Source organism: Rhinatrema bivittatum, chromosome 1 (genome assembly GCF_901001135.1).
Source record: "Rhinatrema bivittatum chromosome 1, aRhiBiv1.1, whole genome shotgun sequence".
NCBI classification, from domain to species: Eukaryota; Metazoa; Chordata; class Amphibia; order Gymnophiona; family Rhinatrematidae; genus Rhinatrema; species Rhinatrema bivittatum.
Window position 1 is genome coordinate 523,066,113 of NC_042615.1, and position 20,851 is coordinate 523,086,963.

The 20,851-nt window shown below is 45.4% G+C and overlaps 1 protein-coding gene across 4 annotated transcripts in view; it reads right to left on the bottom strand.

Annotated features, from left to right (window-relative positions):
- The window catches only part of LOC115097331 (COBW domain-containing protein 1-like), a 158,663-nt gene that overhangs the window by 45,342 nt on the left and 92,470 nt on the right, over positions 1 to 20,851 (bottom strand). For all 4 annotated transcript variants that reach the window (XM_029613079.1, XM_029613062.1, XM_029613053.1 and 1 more), the window contains exons 11-12: positions 19,708 to 19,764; positions 14,010 to 14,061 (exon numbers count right to left, since the gene is read on the bottom strand). In XM_029613079.1, the coding sequence (XP_029468939.1) occupies positions 14,010 to 14,061; positions 19,708 to 19,764 (109 nt within the window). The remainder of the gene's footprint in view (positions 1 to 14,009; positions 14,062 to 19,707; positions 19,765 to 20,851) is intronic.

The window sequence follows — 20,851 nt, forward strand, 5'->3', positions numbered from 1 at the left end:
AGGTTAGTCATGGAGCTGCTGCGCACAATCTGTTGTGCTCGCCATGAGGGAAAAGCACAAACATACACACACACACCCCCATACAGTAGAGGGCAACTAGAAGAATAGTGCCCTCCACTGTAAAAGCATGCTGACCAGTACTCATACACTGGTATCCCAGCCTACGGATGGGGCACACTTGCTGTGCTTGTGGGTAGAATCCTATGGCACAGCAAGGACCGAGCATCACCTGTTAGAGTCTGTGGCAGCACTCTGCCAAAAAGCAATCACAAAGTGTGTGATGGCGTCTTCCTCACCAGATACAGAACAGACAAGGAGGTTGATACCTTGAGGCGATGATGGCAGAACCTTGGCATTGCTGTGTACTGCACAGACAGGGAGAATGTCGCCTGCCAGCACCGAGGCACTTGAAGTAGATGCCTTGCCATACACGACTGCGCATGCTATGTTCCACTGCCACACTAACTCCCAATGGAATGGATAGGAACAGTGTGTCGGCTTCCCCACAAGGAGATCTGATTATAGCATGGTGGTGGGTAGCGTTTTATGGCATCGCCCCCATGGTACCCCCAGTACCTGATAATGCTCCAAGAGGACTGAATTATATAGTCTACAAGGACTGAATTGCACAGGCAGGGTAAAGAAGCGTGGGAGTAGCTTGCTTATTATGGCGGTTACTACCCCTAGCCATTTAGCTAGATACTTCACTTAGATGCAGCTCCAGCACTGCTATCTACATTGATGGTGGGGGTAGAAGGGAAATAGAACCAAAAAGTTACTTATAAGGGCCAAGAGTAACAGATAAGTATGAAAAAATAAGTGAGAAAGCTTGCTGGGCAGACTGGATGGGCTGTTTGATCTTCTGCTGACGTTTCTATGTAAGAGGCTGGACACAGCCTTTGACATTGTATTGAGATGGCTCACAACAGTTTCCCTCATGGAATGGAAGCAGCTAAGTCAATGGCAACTGTGTCCTGTGGCATCTGACTGCATCCCCTGGTGCCCACCATGGTGACAGTGCCCATAGGGCCCAGAGCACTCTTGTACTCACTGACGATGGATCGCATTAATGGCACCAAACAATACTTCACCCAGTGCTTCGATGGCACTTGAACTGTGTCTTGATCAGTTCAACGGTTTTTAGCACCATCCCCAGTGCCACAGGCATCCAGAGACAAACAGCCAGGCAGCACCAACAGAGACCCTGGTATCCAAAGGCATCGATTGACCAGTAGTACAGAGGATGCCAGGGGTACCTGCAGGCAGAGGCTCTGCAGCCCAACATGGCTCTGACATGCTTCATCTGTGCCCACAGGAGCTAATGACTGCCGATGCGCCTTTGACAGTTCCCCTTGTCTCACCTATAATTCTGAAGGTGTCGATGCTGCGAGCTCGATGACGTCCCTTACCTGTGGCTAGGACTGACAATAGCCTCGCTAGCGCTCATTAGCACTGATGGTGCATGAAGCTGGGTGGGGCCTCTGGTACCCCATGATGCCAGTGGCTCAGAACCCCCAAGATCATTGGCATCCATGGTGCCTAACAGCCATAGGCCAGAGATGGGACAACCTGATGCCCCTCGGTACCCCATCTGGACATCACAAAGAAGACTTGAGGGCACTGAAACACTGCACCTGGGTGCCTCTGTGCTCCAGAGTACCTTGAGTAATGGTGACCCCAGGCGCAACAGCACCAAGTTCATCCAAAACCCCTATCGCCCTAGGGCTTCAGTAGCATTTGAGAGTTCTCAGGCCCTGGTAGTTGATAGCTTCGAGGGCAACAAGGGCGCTGAATGGCGATGCCAGTGCCTCGTTGATGGTGCACAACATTGTCAAGAGTAGCAACAAATGACATCGCTGGCTAACATGCCCAATGGCCTCCATGGCGGCTCCACACCTCAATGGCATCGAGGGCGTCAATGGTATCAAGGCAGCTATGCACTGTGACGGCCTTGAGGGTGGCCAAGGCATCAAGGCCACACACCTAGACAGCATTGAGTATGGCCACGGCATCTAAGCCTCGTACCTCGACGACATTGAGGCTATGCAGCCTGATGGCCCATGCACACACCTCGATGGGACTGAAGGCATCGATTGCCCCAAGGGTGGTTCCGATAGTGTTGAGGGGGACCATGGCGCTTGATGGCAGTCCTGGTCCCCGTCATTAGAGGTCAGTACCACTACTCTGACACACTGAGGCCCAAGGTACTCGATGACTCTGGTGCATAGGGTCCACAGATGCCCATGGCCCAGAAGGCCATTATGGCATGGAGGGTGGTCACGCACCTCAATGGCATCAAGGGCGACCATGGCACTCAATGGCAGTTCTGGTCCCAGACATAGTCCTGACATCGACATATCAGATCATCAGTGCACTGGTCACAGATGTGTGTGGGCAAACATTATTGGGTATGGCACCAAAGGTGCAGCAGCAAGCTGCTTGCCCAGGATCCTGCTCACCCTCTCTTACAAGGAGACTGCACTGCCATCACAGACAAGCAGGAAGGGAGGCTACATTGTCCAGGGCTCTGAAATGCGCCTCGCCGAAACAATAGCGACCAAAAACATCATTTTCAAAGTGAGATCCTTCAGGGTCGCCCTCTTCAAGGGCTCAAAGGGGGCCGAGCAAAGAGTGTGGAGGACCAAATTAAGTTTCCAGGAAGGACAGGGATTCCTAACTGGAGGGCGCAAGTGCTTAACTCCTGCCACCCCCTGCACCTTACCTCGAAAACAGCCTAACGCCTCTACTTGAACTCTCAAGGAATTAAAGGCCAGACCCTTGGACAAGCCCGCCTGAAGGAAATCCAGAACTTCTGGGATTGAGGCTGGGCGTGGAGCCTTGGCATTGTGACACGTTGTCATGAGGTCCATGGATGGCCTGGTCCAACTCTGGCACAGAAGACAAAAGGCCTCGTCTGAGAGTTCCCATTCCCCTGGATCCAACTGGTTTCGACTGAGAAAGTCTGCCTGCACGTTGTCGACCCCGGCGATGTGGGAGGCCGCAATCTTGTAAAGGTGCCGTTCCGCCCAGGCGATCAGCAGCCTTGCCTCCGTCACCACCGGACGGCTCCTGGTTCCTCCTTGACGATTGATGTAAGCCACTGCTGTGGCATTGTCGGATAGTATTCTCACCGACCGCCCTTCCACCAAGGGAAGAAGGGCCTGCAATGCTAGCCGAACCGCCCTGGTCTCCAAGCGATTGATGGACCAGGAGGATTCAATCCTTGTCTATTGGCCCTGCACCGCTGCTCCCCGACACACCGCCCCCCCATCCGGAGAGGCTGGTGTCGGTTGTGACCACGATCCACGTGGGAATCTCCAAGCCCTCTCCCCGACGCAAGATTTCTGGACTCAGCCACCAATGTAGACTGGCACACACCACGTCCGTCAGCGGTAATTGAAGCTGGAATTGCTGGGAAAGTGGACTCAAGCGGGAGAGCAACGCAGACTGCAGAGGACGCATACGAGCAAAGGCCCATGGAACGAGCTCGAGAGCGGAAGCCATCGACCCCAGGACCTGCAAATAATCCCAGGCCGTGGGCTGAGGCATGGAACTGAATAAATCCACTTGGGAAATCAACTTGGAAAGTCTCTCTTCTGTAAGAATCACCTTGCCCAAGGCCGTATCGAATCTAGCTCCCAGAAACTCCAAGGACTGAGAAGGAATCAGATGGCTCATCGGAGTTTACCACCCAACCTAAGGAAATCAACCTCTGGAGGACCTGCTGGACTGCGGTCCTGCACAATTCCTCTGAATTCGCACAAATCAGCCAATTGTTCAGGTAGGGATGAACCAATACTCCCTCGCGCCGCAGGGCTGCTGCTACCACCACCATCACCTTGGAGAAGACCCTTGGCGCTGTCGCAAGCCCGAACGGGAGTGCACAAAACTGGAAATGCTGGCCGAGGATTGCGAACCGTAGGTACTTCTGATGATCCGGACAGATGGGAATATGCAGATAAGCCTCCGTCAGGTCCAACGACGCTAGAAACTCTCCCTTGTGGACGGATGCTATCATGGAGCGCAGAGTTTCCATCCAAAAACGAGGCAGCTTCAGCTTCCGATTGACCTGTTTCAGATTGAGGATGGGGCGAAATGTTCCTTCCTTTTACGGCACAATGAAATAGATTGAGTAACGCCCGCGCCTGAGTTCTCCGGCTGGAACTGGAACAAGCGCCAAGGTCTTGTAAGAGCAGCAGGGTCTTGTGTACCGCTTGTCTCTTTTGTCAGCATGCGCATGGGGAAACCATGAAGCAGTCACGGATTGGCCGTGCAAAATCTAAAGTGTAGCCGTGTTCGATTATGCTTAGGACCCACTGATCCGACGTTACCGTGGTCCACTCCTCCAGGAATAAGGACAGCCTGCCCCCAATCTTTGGAACCGAAGAGTGAACTGGCCGCCCTTCATTGTGAAGGCTTGGGACCCCCATGAGGTTGAGGGGCTCCATCTCTGGAGGACCGCCGGCCTCGAAAGGATTGGGGCCACGTGTTTTGGCAGCTTTGTCCCTGACGGAACGATGAGCCCGTGGAGCGGGAGGAGCGAAAACGTCGATTTCCCTGAAATCTCGCTCTCTGAGGGAAAGATCCCCATGTCCTAGGCCTGTCCTCCGGTAGCTTATGGACCTTGTTTTCTCTGAGCGACTTGATCATATCATCCAATTGCTGCCCGAACAACAATCTGCCTTTGAAGGGCAGCGAACCCAAATGCGACTTGGAGGATACATCCGCCGAACAATTCCGCAACCATAGGAGACGACGCGCAGAAACCGCTGACACTATCGCTCTTCCTGATGTCCGCAAAACATCATACAGGGCATCTGTAGTGTAAGCCACCGCAGACAGTGACTGGGCCTCTGTAAGTTCCACAGATGCATGGAAATCCTGGATCCGGCGGAGACTGGCCCGCTGCGCGAAGCTGCTGCAGATGGCAGCCCAGACCCCAAGAGCCGAAACCTCAAATATCTTCTTCAGATGTACCTCCAACTTACGGTCCTGCAAATCCTTCAAGGCTGCGGCCCCTGTTACCGGAATAATCGACTTCTTCTTCACCGCTGAGGCCGCAGCATCCACCTTAGGCACCCTGAGAAGATCCAGTGTGTCTTCTGGGAGCGGATACAACTTATCCATGGCTCTGCTCACCTTTAAGCCAAGATCAGGAGTATCCCACTCCTTGAATAAAAGGTCAGACACTGAGAAGTGAAATGGGAATGACCGCACTGGGCCTTGGAGGCCCAGCACCACCGGATCCATAGTAGCCCCCAGTCTGGAATCCTCCTGAGGGGCATCAATCCCCAGTTCATCTAGGATAACCGGAATAAGGGGACCCAGCTCGTCCTTTCTAAACAAGCGCACCACCTTGGGATCATCCCCCTCCATCAGAGGAGAGCCCATGTGCTTGGATGGAGGAGCCTGGGTATCAGGGTCCATACCCTGATCACGATCAGGAACTGGTCGAGGAGAATCCGCCTGATCCGAAGAGTCTGAGGATGTGTTGTCCCTCGGACATACCATGGACCGAAGCGGGCGTTTCTCTTTGGGTGCGCCACCTGATTTCGGTGGCTGAATCCGCTTCCGGGCCTCAGAGGAACCTCCTCCTGGCCCTGCTGCCGCAGGAGCCCTGCGAGCTACCTTGTGTCCCCGTGCCTTATCAGCCCTGCGCACCTTAAAGCACAAAATCAGAGGTGAATGATGAAGAAGGCCCTTCGGAATCCTCCTCGTCATCAACCTGCCCAGCCCCAGCCAAACTGCCCCCTCCCCCCCCCCGGAGCACTAGGCTGCAGCGACAACGGGGGAGGCAGGAGCCCATCCCCCTCAGCTGGTGTATCCTGCTGTCGCATGGTCCTTAAAATGGCCTCCGTTCCCGCGCTGAGCTGAAATGGGTCCGGGGCCTGACGTGACAAACTCGGGACGCCGACCCCCCGCTGCGATCAGGAAGGGCCCCCCCCCCCCCCCGATTTCGTGGGCACAGCAACCCCCGAAGAGCCCTTTCCCCCTGAGAGACACTCCGTGCAAACGCCGGTCCAGGAGAGCCGTGAGCGCGCGCTGCCGCACAGGCCACACCATGCGGCATAAGCAGGGACCTAAATTTAGCCCGGTCGAGAGAGGAGCAGGAGAAAATCAAAGGCCGACGCAATTGGAGCTGTCCGTGGTCTGAAAACAATACTCGCAGTGAGCAAGCTAGGCCGGCAGAGCAGGAGAATTTAAATTTGCAGGAACCCAATTTTTATTTTTTTTAAACTTACAGGGGGCTAACTGAAGGTGAGAGCCCGAGACCCCCAGGATCACCTTCAGTGGGCAGTTACAGGGTCCTCAACCCTCTGCTCCTGAGCCTCAAATACCAGGGGGGATGGTCCCACCAGGACCTGACAACCCCTTGGGATGCTAAAATGGGGAACTAGGCTAAGATCAAAAATGTGACCCCTCGCTAGTCAGCCTCACACATGGACTACCCGAAAAAAAACATACCAAAAGACCCTTAAATCCTAACCAAATACCAGACTCCAGGGAAGCATCTCTTCCACCTGCTGGAAACAGAAGAATACTGACAGACTCTAGGGGGCACCTCAGGGGTATATGACAGTGTCCACAGAAATTGGTCTGTCTCTGCCTGCTGGAGGGGAGGTAAAACCCAGGAGTCTGGGCTGATCCGGGTACATACAGAGAAATGGAAGATACACACATACTCTCAACATTTACAAAATAACATATGCACAAGTACAGGCAACTTACACACGCATATGCTATTTTTACACAGAAAACCTTTTTGAAAATTTACTGTTTAGGTCCTTGGAAAATCACAGACCAGCATCTGCATCATGAAACCCACAGACATGTATTGACATCTTATAAATACATAATGAGAAATTACTACTTATCTAATAATTTCCTTTTCCTTAATCCAGACAGATGGATTCGGGACCAGTGGGATATGCACCTCTACCAGCAGATGAAGACAGAGCAAACTGACATCACAGTATATATATACTCTTGCAGTAACATCAACCTGCCAGTATTCTCTTCAAAACCCAACTGTGGACAGACTAGCAAAAACTTGATTAATAACAGATAAACACTTCAATACTCAACCAACAGGAAAACACTGAGCTCAGACAAAGAATATATTAAAACTAGGCTAGGGATTGGACTAACACTTACCAGTAACCCTCGGAACACTTAGCCACTCAGGAGGACCATAACACTTAGCCACTCAGGAGGACCATAACACAATCATTTGGCAGCCAAGGGCAGGAAATTGAATCCATCTGTCTGGATTAAGGAAAAGGAAATTAGCAGGTAAGTAATAATTTCTCATTTCCAAGTACCCAGACAGATGGATTCAGGACCAGTGGGATGTACCCAAGCTACTCCCAAATAGGGCAGGAGACTGCCCGCGGTCCAGTCAAAACCGCACAGGCAATGGTTGCGTCCTTCCAGACCTGCACACCCAGACAATAATACCTGGAAAAGGTGTGTAAGGAGGACCACTTCGCATCTTGGCAAATCATGGGAGATACAATCTAACTTCTGCCCATGACACTGCCCGAGCCCTAGAGGAATGAGCCCTAACCTAACTAGGTAACAGCTGTTCAGCATCCATGTATGTGGCCGTGACCACTTCCTTAATCCAATGAGCTATTGAAGCCCACGAAGCCAGCTCACCCTGTTACTACCATCGTGGAAGACAAACAGGCAATCTGTCTTCGAAAAGGTTTAGAAACCTCCAGATACCTTACGATACATCACTTGACATCCAAGGGTTGCAACAGGCAATATTCCTCCACATCTCTTTCCATATCCAGAGACAGCAGGAAAATGGAATTCTCCGCAGCTGTATCGCCCCTCAAGTCACTCAGAGGAATGGCTCCCGGCAAGACAAGGTCTGCAGCTCGGAAATTCTAAGCGCAGAACAAACTGCCACAAGATACACTGCTTTCAAGGTCAGTAACCACAAGGAAGGATACGCATCGGTCTAAACACAGGCCTGCTAATAAAATCCAAAATCAGATTGAGACTCCACAAGGGCGCTCTCTCACCACTGGATCGAGAGGGTACAGGCCTTCGAAAACCCGATTCCCTTTTAAAATTAGATTCTGAGGCACCGCACTCAAGATCAACTCTTGAATGGTCTTACGCAAAGAAACCAAAATTAGATCTTTTTTTTTTTTTGCTTGACATGGAGTCAGCCCCAGGCACTCCCAGCATCTTTAATATCTGTGAAATCAGAGCTGTGGAAGTAACCGCAATATGGCCCTATATGGTTCTAGTACCACAGAATTTTTCCCAGTCCTCCAGATTGGCAGGATTGGCCTTGTCATCTGTACCATCCGAATCCATTTTGGGGAGACCTGCTGCCGAGCAAGGAGTACTTCGTTGCTCAACCTAGTAACAGGCGAGAAGGAGATCACCACCTGCAACTCTGGCCTGGTAAAGATGGTCAGGGCTGAGGACTGCACCTAAAGAAAGATCAACAGGATCCATGCCAAGACAAGACAACAGGGGTCCTGAGCCCACTGAACTACCTTCCTCTGCTGACAAACCAGTTAGGGGAGCCCCAAGATCAGGCGATCCATCTTGTAGCTCTTTCTCCATTCCTGCACCAGGCCAGGAAGAAATGGGCTTAGAAAAATCAGAGGGCAGTAATTCTCCCTGAACTTCCAGACAGCACCAGACTGAGATGCCCATATATGGCACACCACATATAGGGCAAGGAGCTTACTTTTGTTTTTACTACAGGCACCATTCACAAACCTGTGCCAAAATAAGCACCCACCTGAGCTCCGACAGGACGCTCAGGGAATGCACATAAAAAACAAGCATGTTTTGTTCATATGAGCATAAAATGGGCACATGCGTGTGCGTACAATTTGGATGCCCTGTGGGCATTCCTATGCTCTTAATTAAGCGCTGAATTAGACACCCAGCTAGGAGCTCAACCCAACGTGCCACGCTACACAGACGTGTATAATGTGCACAAAGGCGCCACCTTGGTCTACTATGAGGCGAACCAGTCTAGCCTCAGAGCGGGGCATAGCCTCAAGAGCTGCTCAACCTGCCAAGGCTGCCCCCCAATCCCAAACACCATTGGAGGCGGGAATGGCTGTCAGTTCGCTCACCAAGCATGGAGACAGGAAGGGGAAAGAGAGAAATCCCTAATCCACTCCCATTCTCTTTTTAACCAATTTAAAAAAAAACTTTACCTGAGCTCAGCCCATCAGGGCTGAGTACAAGCACGGTCTCCAGCTGCGGGGCGAGGGGATAAATACCATCTCTACCACGCTCTGCTTCTTGCAGCCACTTGCCAGTCCATGCCAGCTCAAAAGCCAGCTACCAGACCAAGGCACTCATCTGAGGGACCATGGAAATCACCTCAGGAATTCTCAACTGGGGGAGGGACCAATTGCTATCACTGCAGGAGAGCGGGGCAAATTAAATAAGAACATAAGAAATTGCCATGCTGGGTCAGACCAAGGGTCCATCAAGCCCAGCATCCTGTTTCCAACAGAGGCCAAAACCAGGCCACAAGAACCTGGCAATTACCCAAACACTAAGAAGATCCCATGCTACTGATGCAATTAATAGCAGTGGCTATTCCCTAAGTATAATTGATTAATAGCCATTAATGGACTTCTCCTCCAAGAACTTATCCAAACCTTTTTTGAACCCAGATACACTAACTGCACTAACCACATCCTATGGCAACAAATTCCAGAGCTTTATTGTGCGTTGAGTGAAAAAGAATTTTCTCCGATTAGTCTTAAATGTGCTACTTGTTAACTTCATGGAATGCCCCCTAGTCCTTCTATTATTCGAAAGTGTAAATAACCGAGTCACATCTACTAGTTCAAGACCTCTCATGATCTTAAAGACCTCTATCATATCCCCCCTCAGCCGTCTCTTCTCCAAGCTGAACAGCCCTAACCTCTTCAGCCTTTCCTCATAGGGGAGCTGTTCCATCCCCTTTATCATTTTGGTCGCCCTTCTCTGTACCTTCTCCATCGCAACTATATCTTTTTTGAGATGAGGCGATCAGAATTGTACACAGTATTCAAGGTGCGGTCTCACCATGGAGCGATACAGAGGCATTATGACATTTTCCGTTCTATTAACCATTCCCTTCCTAATATTTCCTAACATTCTATTTGCTTTTTTGACTGCTGCAGCACACTCAGCCGACGATTTTAAAGTATGATCCACTATGATGCCTAGATCTTTTTCCTGGGTGGTAGCTCCTAATATGGAACCTAACATCATGTAACTACAGCATGGGTTATTTTTCCCTATATGCAACACCTTGCACTTGTCCCACATTAAATTTCATCTGCCATTTGGATGCCCAATCTTCCAGTCTTGCAAGGTCCTCCGGTAATGTATCACAGTCTGCTTGTGATTTAACTACTCTGAATAATTTTGTATCATCCGCAAATTTGATAACCTCACTCGTCGTATTCATTTCCAGATCATTTATATATATATTGAAAAGCACCGGTCCAAGTACAGATCCCTGAGGCACTCCACCTTTTACCCTTTTCCACTGAAAAAATTGACCATTTAATCCTACTCTCTTTTTCCTGTCTTTTAACCAGTTTGTAATCCACGAAAGGACATTGCCTCCTATCCCATGACTTTTTAGTTTTCATAGAAACCTCTCCTGAGGGCCTTTGTCAAACGCCTTCTGAAAATCCAAATACACATCTACCGGTTCACCTTTATCCACATGTTTATTAACCCCTTCAAAAAAATGAAGATTTGTTAGGCAAGACTTCCCTTGGGTAAATCCGTGTTGACTGTGTCCCATTAAATCATGTCTTTCTATATGCTCTACGATTTTGATCTTGAGAATAGTTTCCACTATTTTTCCCGGCACTGAAGTGAAGCTCACTGGTCTATAGTTACCCGGATCGCCCCTGGAGCCTTTTTTAAATATTGGGGTTACATTGGCCACCCTCCAGTCTTCAGGTACAATGGATGATTTTAATGATAGGTTACAAATTTTAACTAATAGATCAGAAATTTCATTTTTGAGTTCTTTCAGAACCCTAGGATGCATACCATCCGGTCCAGGTGATTTGCTACTCTTTAGTTTGTCAATCTGGCCTACTACATCTTCCAGGTTCACAGTGATTTCATTCAGTTCGTCTGACTAATCACCCCTGAAAACCATCTCTGGAACTGGTATCTCCCCAAGATCCTCATTAGTAAACACGGAGGCAAATAATTCATTTAGTCTTTCTGCAATGGCCTTATCTTCCCTAAGAGCCTCTTTAACCCCTCTGTCATCTAATGGTCCAACAGACTCCCTCACAGGTTTCTTGCTTTGGATATATTTTAAAAAATTTTTATTATGAGTTTTTGCCTCTATGGCCAACTTCATTTCAAATTCTCTCTTTGCCTGTCTTATCAATGTTTTACACTTACCTTGACAATGCTTATGTTTTATCCTATTTTCTTCAGATGGATCCTTCTTCCAATTTTTGAAGGATTTTTTTTGGCTAAAATAGCCTCTTTCACCTCACCTTTTAACCATGACTGTAATTGTTTTGCCTTCCTTCCACCTTTCTTAATGCGCGGAATTCATATGGACTGCGCCTCTAGGATTATATTTTTAAACAATGTCCAAGCCTGTTGAACACTTTTAACCTTTGCAGCTGCACCTTTCAGGTTTTTTTTCTAACTATTTTCCTCATTTTATCAAAGTTTCCCTTTTGAAAGTTTAGTGTTAGAGCTGCAGATTTACTTATTGTCCCCCTTCCAGTTATTAGTTTAAATTTGATCATGTTATGATCACTGTTGCCAAGTGGCCCAACCACAGTTACTTCTCTCACCAAATCTTGCATTCCACTAAGAATTAAATCTAAAATAGCTCCCTCTCTTGTTGGTTCCTGAACCAATTGCTCCATGAAGCAATCATTTATTACCATTGTTATCTGTCATTTCACTTGAATTGCTACTCCAGTTATTCCCTTGTTATATTGTAAACCGATCCGATATGGTTATTTACTATGAAGGTCGGTATAAAAAACTGTTAAATAAATAAATAAATCTTGTTTCTTTCTCCTCTAAAACTTGAAGCAATCCCCAGTAGGGAGATGCATGTCCACCATCTGCTGGAGATAGAGAATATTGGCAGGCTGGGAGCCAAGATGGCAGATTAGAGTGGACGACAGTGAGTGCACTCCGGAGTTTTCCCCTTAAGATTTTGCAATGCCGCATACAGCGAGGAAAAGATGAGCTAAGGAGCAAGGAGCTCTGCCTTCTTCCTTGGCTTATTCTAATTCAGGTCCGATGGACGACCACGTCGTCAGGAAAGCAAATGCTCCAGGAGATGGCTTGCAGCAGGAGGAAGTAGAAACTGCTTCACCGCAAGAGCTCCAGACAACTCTGTCCCCTGAGGATCGAAGACCTCCAGAGAATTCGGCAGCAAGGAGGCACTCGGTATCGCTTTCTCCATCGCCTGGAGATGTGGAGGAAGAAAATCCTGGTGTAATCGAACCAAGTGTGGGAGATCTGGGAGGCCTGTAATACAGCTTGCAACACAGTCCACCGTAACCGGAGTAGCTGAAGTCGGTATGGAAAACCAGCAGCGAGGTGAGATTTCTTGGCATAAAACAGTAATGCAAGGGAAAGAATTGGTTAGGCCTCAAGAAATGTCTTTGGGACGCAATATAGAAAGTAAATGAAAATTTACTTCTACAACTAAATCCCTTGGTAACCATAATAAAACAAATGGATATCCGTGTAAAAAATTTGGAGAAAGAGGCAGAGGTGGGCAAAAAGGTTGATTTAATGATGGAGGAACAATTAAAAGAATCCTTAAAAGTTCAAAAGAACATTATATTGGAAAATCAGTTGTTACAAAACAAAATGGAGCAACTAGAAAACCAGATAAGGGGGAAAACCTGAGATGCAAAACTTTTTCTAAAGATCCATTGGTGAAACCGAGAGATATGTGGAAAAGTAATTTGGTTGAGTCATTGAAAATTCCTGAAACTGTTTTGCCATTGATGTCAAGAGTATATTACATCCCCCCATATAACAAATCAACAGAAGTGGGAAAAGGAGTACAAGTCCTCACCCCCTGCATTTCCAGAACTGGACTTTACTAACCTTTTGGAATCCATCCAGAAAGAACAAGTCTTTCCGTCCACCTTAATTGTGTCTTTCCTACTTGAGTCGAACAAGGACTGGATATTGTGATTGTATTTTAGACATCGAATTCAGTCTTTTCTTGGTTTTAAGATTAGTATTTTTTCCAGATCTTGCTAAATCTACTCAAGCCAGGAGATCTTTTCTACAATTGAGATCTCAAGTATTACAATTGGGGGCTTTCTTTTTGCTCAAATACCCATGCAAATATATAATAGAATATCAGGGAAATACATATATATTTTTTGTGCCGCAGCAACTCAGAGTTTTTGGAAGGAAAAAAAGCCTGTCATAAATGTTTCCTCTCCTGTAGCTGCTGAATGAAAACCAACGACTTCAGTTTATTCGATCAAAAAATAGCTTACTGAATCCGAGCTCATATATTTCCTCTTGTTAGAAAATATACCTGAAGTTGTGTTTGGTGTCCTCTTCTGTTGCGGACTATATAGGCAATATTTTCTGTATTTGTTATATGAATGCCATTGGTATTGATATTTTTGGTAAGCCAGTTTCTTTTTGTATTGCTTGCAAATCAAGTGTTTGCTTGAATATGTATTGGAAAATTGAAAAATAAAAAATTATTAAAAAAAAAGAATATTAGCGGGCTGTCGTCACCACAGGAGTATATATACTGTGACATCAATTTGCTCCATCTCCATCTGCTGGTAGAGGTGCATAATCCACTTGTCCTGAATCCATCTGTCTGGGTGCTAGGAAACAGTGCATGCCCAAATCAGCACCACTTCTGGAATTAAATTTAACAGTATCCTGCAACTGATGTTTAATCTGAAGACATGCTTCATGCACTTTGATTAAAAACACAGCTTACATTAATAAGAATCAGAAACAGCTGGCCAGATTGTTACCTTATCTAGATGTGGTTGTGTGGTCTGCACATGCTGCAGTTTGCTCTGTAAACTGAAAACACACATTCTTCACTGAAATGCAATACAGCAGTTACAACAATTTTTATTCAGCTATTTTGTTAAGGGCAGTGCCCGCAGACTCCTATGATGGTGTGGCCACAAAAGAAATTGTATAATTAACCCACTGTTGTATAATATAAAACCCAACACACAATCAACATTCCTGAAACTTCTCCACTTCTTAATTCAATCATTTGAATAAAGCTACAGGGTGCATGCCTTTAGTCTTTGCTCTCTCTGCTCCTGTCCAGCTCCTCCCCTTGGCAAATAACCTGCAGGGAACAGGGAGGAGGAGGGGAGGCTGAGGCTGGAGAAGACAGAGCATATGAAAGAGAAGGCCTGCTGCTCATTAATCCATTCCCTCTCTTCCTGTTATCTCCCCACCTCTTTCTGTTCTGAAAGGAAAAGGAGGGAGGGGGTGAAGTTGGAGTGGACAGAGAAAGCAGTCAGAATGTTTTCTTTCTCACGACTCTCAGAGATCTATTAAATCAAACCTGGATAGAGAGTAATGTCCCTTTAGAAGAATTTCATCATTATACAAACGTTCTTGCATATCCATATATGGCCAACCATACAATTAGCTATAAAGACTTGGATTTGATGGAAGTCTGCAATTACTGGTGTCCTACAGCTGGCAGGGAAGGTATTAGTTTCAATTCATAGAAGCCTTGATGACTGCCAGTATTGGTTTCAAGTTTCACACTTAATTCAACCCCCTTGTGTATCTGTTATCGTGTGCACAATATGTGTGCACATACAGGTCAATATTCAAAGGTCATTTAAACAGATAACTGAAAAGTTATCCATCTAAAAGGTTACTCAGCTATATTGAGAGTCGTATGCAGCTAAATTCTAGCCGCATAATGAGTTATGGAGTAGAATTTAGCCGCATAATTCAGGGGCGGTCTGGGGATGGGAGGTAGGCAATTCAGGGTGGGTCAGAGTTAGCAGCATAACGTATGTGGTTAACTCTGATATTTGGAGTTAGCCACTTAATCAATGCTGCTAACTCTGGTCACGCCACAGGACTGTCCTAAATTTGGCTGGATATACTTATCTGGCTAACATTAAGATAGCTGGGATATATAGTTTAAATATAGTTTAAAAACAAACATCATAAATGGTTTTGAATAAAAAACTGACTTTTTTGCATAGTCAGAGGTTTGAATCTTTATGCAAAATTATGTAAATTTGTCACATAATTGCTACTGAATTTTGAAAAACCTGACAAATTTGCTAACTCTTGTTACATGATCTTGAAAAATCTGCAGCATAAAACCAGGGGCTGACTGAGGAAAGGTTGGCAACTGTAGCACAAGTAGCAAGAAATTCCTATACCTGCTATGGAAATATTGATGTATATAGAATTATATCCACAATGAATGTTCCTTAAAGATATCTGCATACAGTTCGTTCTAAGAACCAGGATAGTGTGGTTCAGTATTAGAGCGCAGGAGATGAAGGTTCATTCAAAGGTGAAGGTCCTAGACTCAGGAAAACTAACCGTTAAAATGGAGGCGCACCTCAGGGAATCATTAACTGGATAGGAAAATCTAGGGGGAAGTAGAAGTGAAATGGAGAAAATTCAAAGATATTATAAGAACAATTAACCTTTTTGTTAGGAAAGTAAATAAAAGAAAGAGGAAAAAAGAGGCCATTATGGTTTTTAAAGTAGCAGTTGAAAAGGTAAGGGAGAAAAGGTCAGCATTCACAAACTACAAGAGATCGCAAAAATAGGAAGGCAGGTGACAATGCCTAAAAAAGCTAAGTGAAACTGGGAAAGTAGTTAGGAATGCAAAAACTGAAAAAGAAGAAAAAATGGAAAATACAATAAATGGGGGGGGGGCAAGACTTTTTTTTTTTTTTAAGTGATAGAAGGAAGTGCAAAAAAGGCATTTTGAGACTCAGAGGAGAAGGAGAGGAATATGTAGAAGATGAAAAAACAAAATTACTTAAATATTTCTGTTCAGCGTTCAAAATAGAAGGGCCAGGAGCAGGACCCCATAAATAAGATTGAAAACTAGGTAAAACAATCAATTTTCAGAGAATTGTATTTGTGAGGAGCTACCTAAACTTAAAGTAGATAAGGCGATGGGGCCGGATGGGATACACCCGCAGGTATTAAGGGAATTTAGAGAAGTCCTGGCAGCTCCACTGGCTGACCTTTCCAATGCTTCTTTGGAACTGGCAGTAGTTCCAGAGGACTGGAGACGGGCGGATGTGGTTCTATTCATAAAAGTGGAATTAAGGAGAAGGCTGGGAACTACAGGCCAATTAGTCTGACTTCTGTGGTGAGGAAATCAATTGAATCACTGCTAAAAGAGGATAATGCAGTTTCTGAAATCCAATGGATTGCAAGATCGAAAGCAGCATGGTTTTACTAGAGGTAGATCTTATCAGACAAATCTGATCAATTTCTTGGATTGGGTGACCAGAGAGTTGGATCAAGGAAGAGCGCTTTATGTAATGTACTTGGATTTCAGTAAGGTCTTTGACACAGTTTCTCATAGGCAACTTATGAATAAACCGAGCAACCTTGGAATGGGATCTAGAGTGACTGACTAGTTTAGAAAGTGGTTGAGTGGGATGTGACAAAGGGTAGTGATAAATGGAGTTTACTTTGAAGAAGTGGGGTGTTAGTGGTATGTCTCAGAGCTCGGTCCTTTGAACAGTTATTTTCGACATTTTTGTGAGCAATATAGCTAAAGGATTGAAGGCTGTCTACCCTGTTTGTCTGCAACAGGGTAGACAGCCAAGAAGGCATGGAAAACATGAGGCGGGATCTAGCGAAGTTAAAGGAATGGTTTAGGATCTGGCATATAAGATTTAATGCTAAAATATGCAGAGTAATGCATTTAGGGTACATAAACCCAAGGGAGAGATACACTATTGGAAGTGAAATTTTTCTAATCATGAAAGAGCGGTGATCTGGGGATGATTGTATCTGATGATCTTAAGGTGGCCAAACAGATGGATAAAGTGACAGCAAAAGCCAGAAAGATGCATGGCTGCGTAGGGAGAGAGATGGTCAGCAGAAAAAGAGGTGATATTGCACCTGTACAGATCCCTGGTGAGACCTCATATGAAATACTGTGTACAATTCTGGAGATCACATCTTCGAAACAATATACACCGCCTGGAGTCGATCCAAAGGGTGGCTACTAAAATGGTCAGTGGTCTTCGTACTAAAGCATATGGGGATAGACTCAAAAATCTAAACATGTATACCCCAGAGGAAAGGCGAAATAGGGGAGATATGATAGAGACATTAAAATATCTCAAAGGTTTCCATGGACAGAGGCAAGTCTCTTTCAATGGAAAGGAGGCTCTAGAATGGGGGGAGGGGTCATGGGATGAGGGTTAAAGGGGGTAGACACAGGAATAATCGTAGGCACTGGTAGTAGATGCATAGAATGGTCTCCCAGTGGAGGTTGTGGAGACAAAAATCAGTATTTGAATTCAAGAAAGCATGGGATAAATGCAGGGGAACTTTGAGGGAGTGATGGGAATTGTAAAACTAAATGAATTGGGTGGATGGGCAGACTAGATAGGCCATATGGTCTTTTTCTGCATTCATGTTTCTATGTTTCTATCTAAGAACATAAGAAAATGCCATACTGGATCAGACCAAGGGTCCATCAAGCCCAGCATCCTGTTTCCAACAGTGGCCAATTCAGGCTATAAGTACTTGGCAAGTATCCAAAAACTAAGTCTATCCCATGCTACTGATGCTAGTAATAGCAGTGGCTATTTAAGTCAAATTGATTAATAGCAGGTAATGGACTTCTCCTCCAAGAACTTATACAAATCTTTTTTAAACCTAGCTACATTAACTGCACTAAACATATCCCCTGGCAACAAATTCCAGAGTTTAATTGTGCGTTGAGTGAAAAAGAACTTTCTCTGGTTAGTTTTAAATGTGCTACATGCTAACTTCATGGAGTGCCCCCTAGTCCTCCTATTATCCAAAAGAGTAAATAACCGATTCACATTTACCTGCTCTAGACCTCTCATGATTTTAAACACCTCCATCATATCCCCCCTCAGCCGTCTCTTCTCCAAGCTGAACAGTCCTAACCTCTTTAGTCTTTCCTCATAGGGGAGCTGTTCCATCCCCCTTTATCATTTTGGTAGCCCTTCTCTGTACCTTCTCCATCGCAACTATATCTTTTTTGAGATGCGGTGACCAGAATTGTACACAGTATTCAAGGTGCGGTCTCACCATGGAGCGATACAGAGGCATTATGACATTTTCCGTTTTATTCACCATTCTCTTCCTAATAATTCCTAACATTGTTTGCTTTTTTGACTGCCGCAGCACACTGAGCCGATGATTTCAATGTATTATCCACTATGACGCCTAGATCTTTTTCCTGGGTGGTAGCTCCTAATATGTTACCTACCATCGTGTAACTACAGCATGGGTTTTTTTTCCCTATATGCATCACCTTGCAATTATCCACATTAAATTTCATCTGCCATTTGGATGCCCAATTTTCCAGTCTCACAAGGTCCTCCTGCAATTTATCACAATCCGCTTGTGATTTAACTACTCTGAATAATTTTGTATCTTCTTCAAATTTGATTACCTCAATCGTCAAATTCCTTTCCAGATCATTTATATATATATTGAAAAGCACGGGTCCCAGTACAGATCCCTGAGGCACTCCACTGCCCACCCCCTTCCACTGAGAAAATTGTCCATTTAATCCTACTCTGTTTCCTGTCTTTTAACCAGTTTGTAATCCATGAAAGGACATTGCCATCTATCCCATGACTTTTTACTTTCCTAGAAGCCTCTCATGAGGAATTTTGTTAAATGCCATCTGAAAATCCAAATACACTACATCTACCGGTTCAACTTTATCTATGTTTATTAACCCCTTCAAAAAGTGAAGCAGATTTGTGAGGCAAGGCTTGCCTTGGGTAAAGCCATACTGACTTTGTTCCATTAAACCATATCTTTCTATATTGGGGTTACATTATCCACCCTCTCCAGTCTTTAGGTACAATGGATGGTTTTAATGATAGGTTATACATTTTTTTACTAATAGATCTGAAATTTCATTTTTTAGTTCCTTCAGAACCTTAGGGTGTATATCATCCGGTCTAGGTAATTTCCTACTCTTCAGTTTGTCAATCAGGCCTACCATATCTTCTAGGTTTACCGTGATTTGGTTCAGTCCATCTGAATCATTACCCATGAAAACCTTCTCTGGAACGGGTATCTCCCCAATATCCTCTTCAGTAAACACTGAAGCAAAGAAATCATTTAATCTTTCCGCAATGGCCTTATCTTCTCTAAGTGCCCTTTAACCCCTCGATCATCTAACAGTCAAACTGACTCCCTCGCAGGCTTTCTGCTTCGAATATTTTTTTTTAAAGTTTTGTAATCCTGGAACCTAGCTCCTCAAAGCTACTCACAAATATATTAAGTTGTTCCAAAGTGTCCCCTATAACAGAGTCAATGACCTCTATTTCTATTAATTAACTTAAATACTCAAAGAGCTCACTATGCAGTTAGTTAACCTCCAGGATGCCAGCTGCCAGCGATGGCAAAAATGCATTCAGTTATTCATCTTCTACTTTTATGAGTTTAATTTATTTATTAAACAAATCAACAGAAATCATACTGTACCTGGCTCCTGATAAGCTATCAAAAGCATGCAAGTCTAAAACACAGGAGAGGTCGACTCTAAAAGAAAACAGGAGCCGTGTTAAGGAAAAAGTGCAGTGTGCATGATTTACAGTAGATCTCAATCACATGACAAATGAGAAAGGCACTGTATGTGTGGCAGCTGCATACAACATCAGCACCTTGGACCAGATAATAAAATTTTTAGTGAGCCTACTACCGGTGAAATCCCGTGTTAACTGGTTCAAAATAAAAGGGCCAGTTAGAATGGAGGATTCTGTCCTATTCCAGCTGCAAAAACAAGAGGCCCTTGAACCATGACTCTCCCTGGACCCAAGCACAAGAGGCCTTCAAACCCCAAAAGCCCCAAACTCTCCACACCACTACTCCCAGATCCATGCACAACAACAAAAAACAAGGAGCCTCTAATGCCCTGACCGCCCCCAAAACCCTAAACCCAACCACAAGGGGATTTCATGCCCCAACATCTTCCTCCATGTTTCCTCCCACTAGAAAATCCTCCACACCCTCTACCGCATCCAATGCAGACCCATTAAATACCTGCAAAGTATCGCAAGACATCAGCCAACACCATTTTTAAAAGCACCAGCTTTGAGATGGGAGGGTGGAGAGCTCTCGTCTCAATCTTCAATGGGTCTACATTGGAGTGTCCAATTTTATCACCTTGCACATTAAATTCATTTTTAATGAAAGTTTTATTGCATAGGCCCCGTAGTCACTTCATTATGGTTAGCTCCAGGATCTGGAGCAGAAGAATGAGACATTGGAGAGCTGAAGATTCTCTCTCTCCCTTTGCAGTCTTCTCAGCTTCTTCAGGAAATGTCTTGCACATATACTGGATTCTTCTCTGAAGTTTACCTCATATCACATTACCTCATAAGATGACTGCTGAGAACAGAATAATGTCACCTGAGACAAACTGTCTCATCAGTTCTGTATTTGGTCTACATTTACCTGCACAGAAGTCCTTAGAGAGTTTACACTTACAGGGATAGCAGTTGCCTCTCCCTCCTCCACCATCCTGTCTATCTTTTCAAGAGAATATGCTGACTGAACAAACATTTCAGGTAATGTATAGGACCTAGTTCTGCTATATTGGCCCTACAAGTTCACTACAACCCTTTCC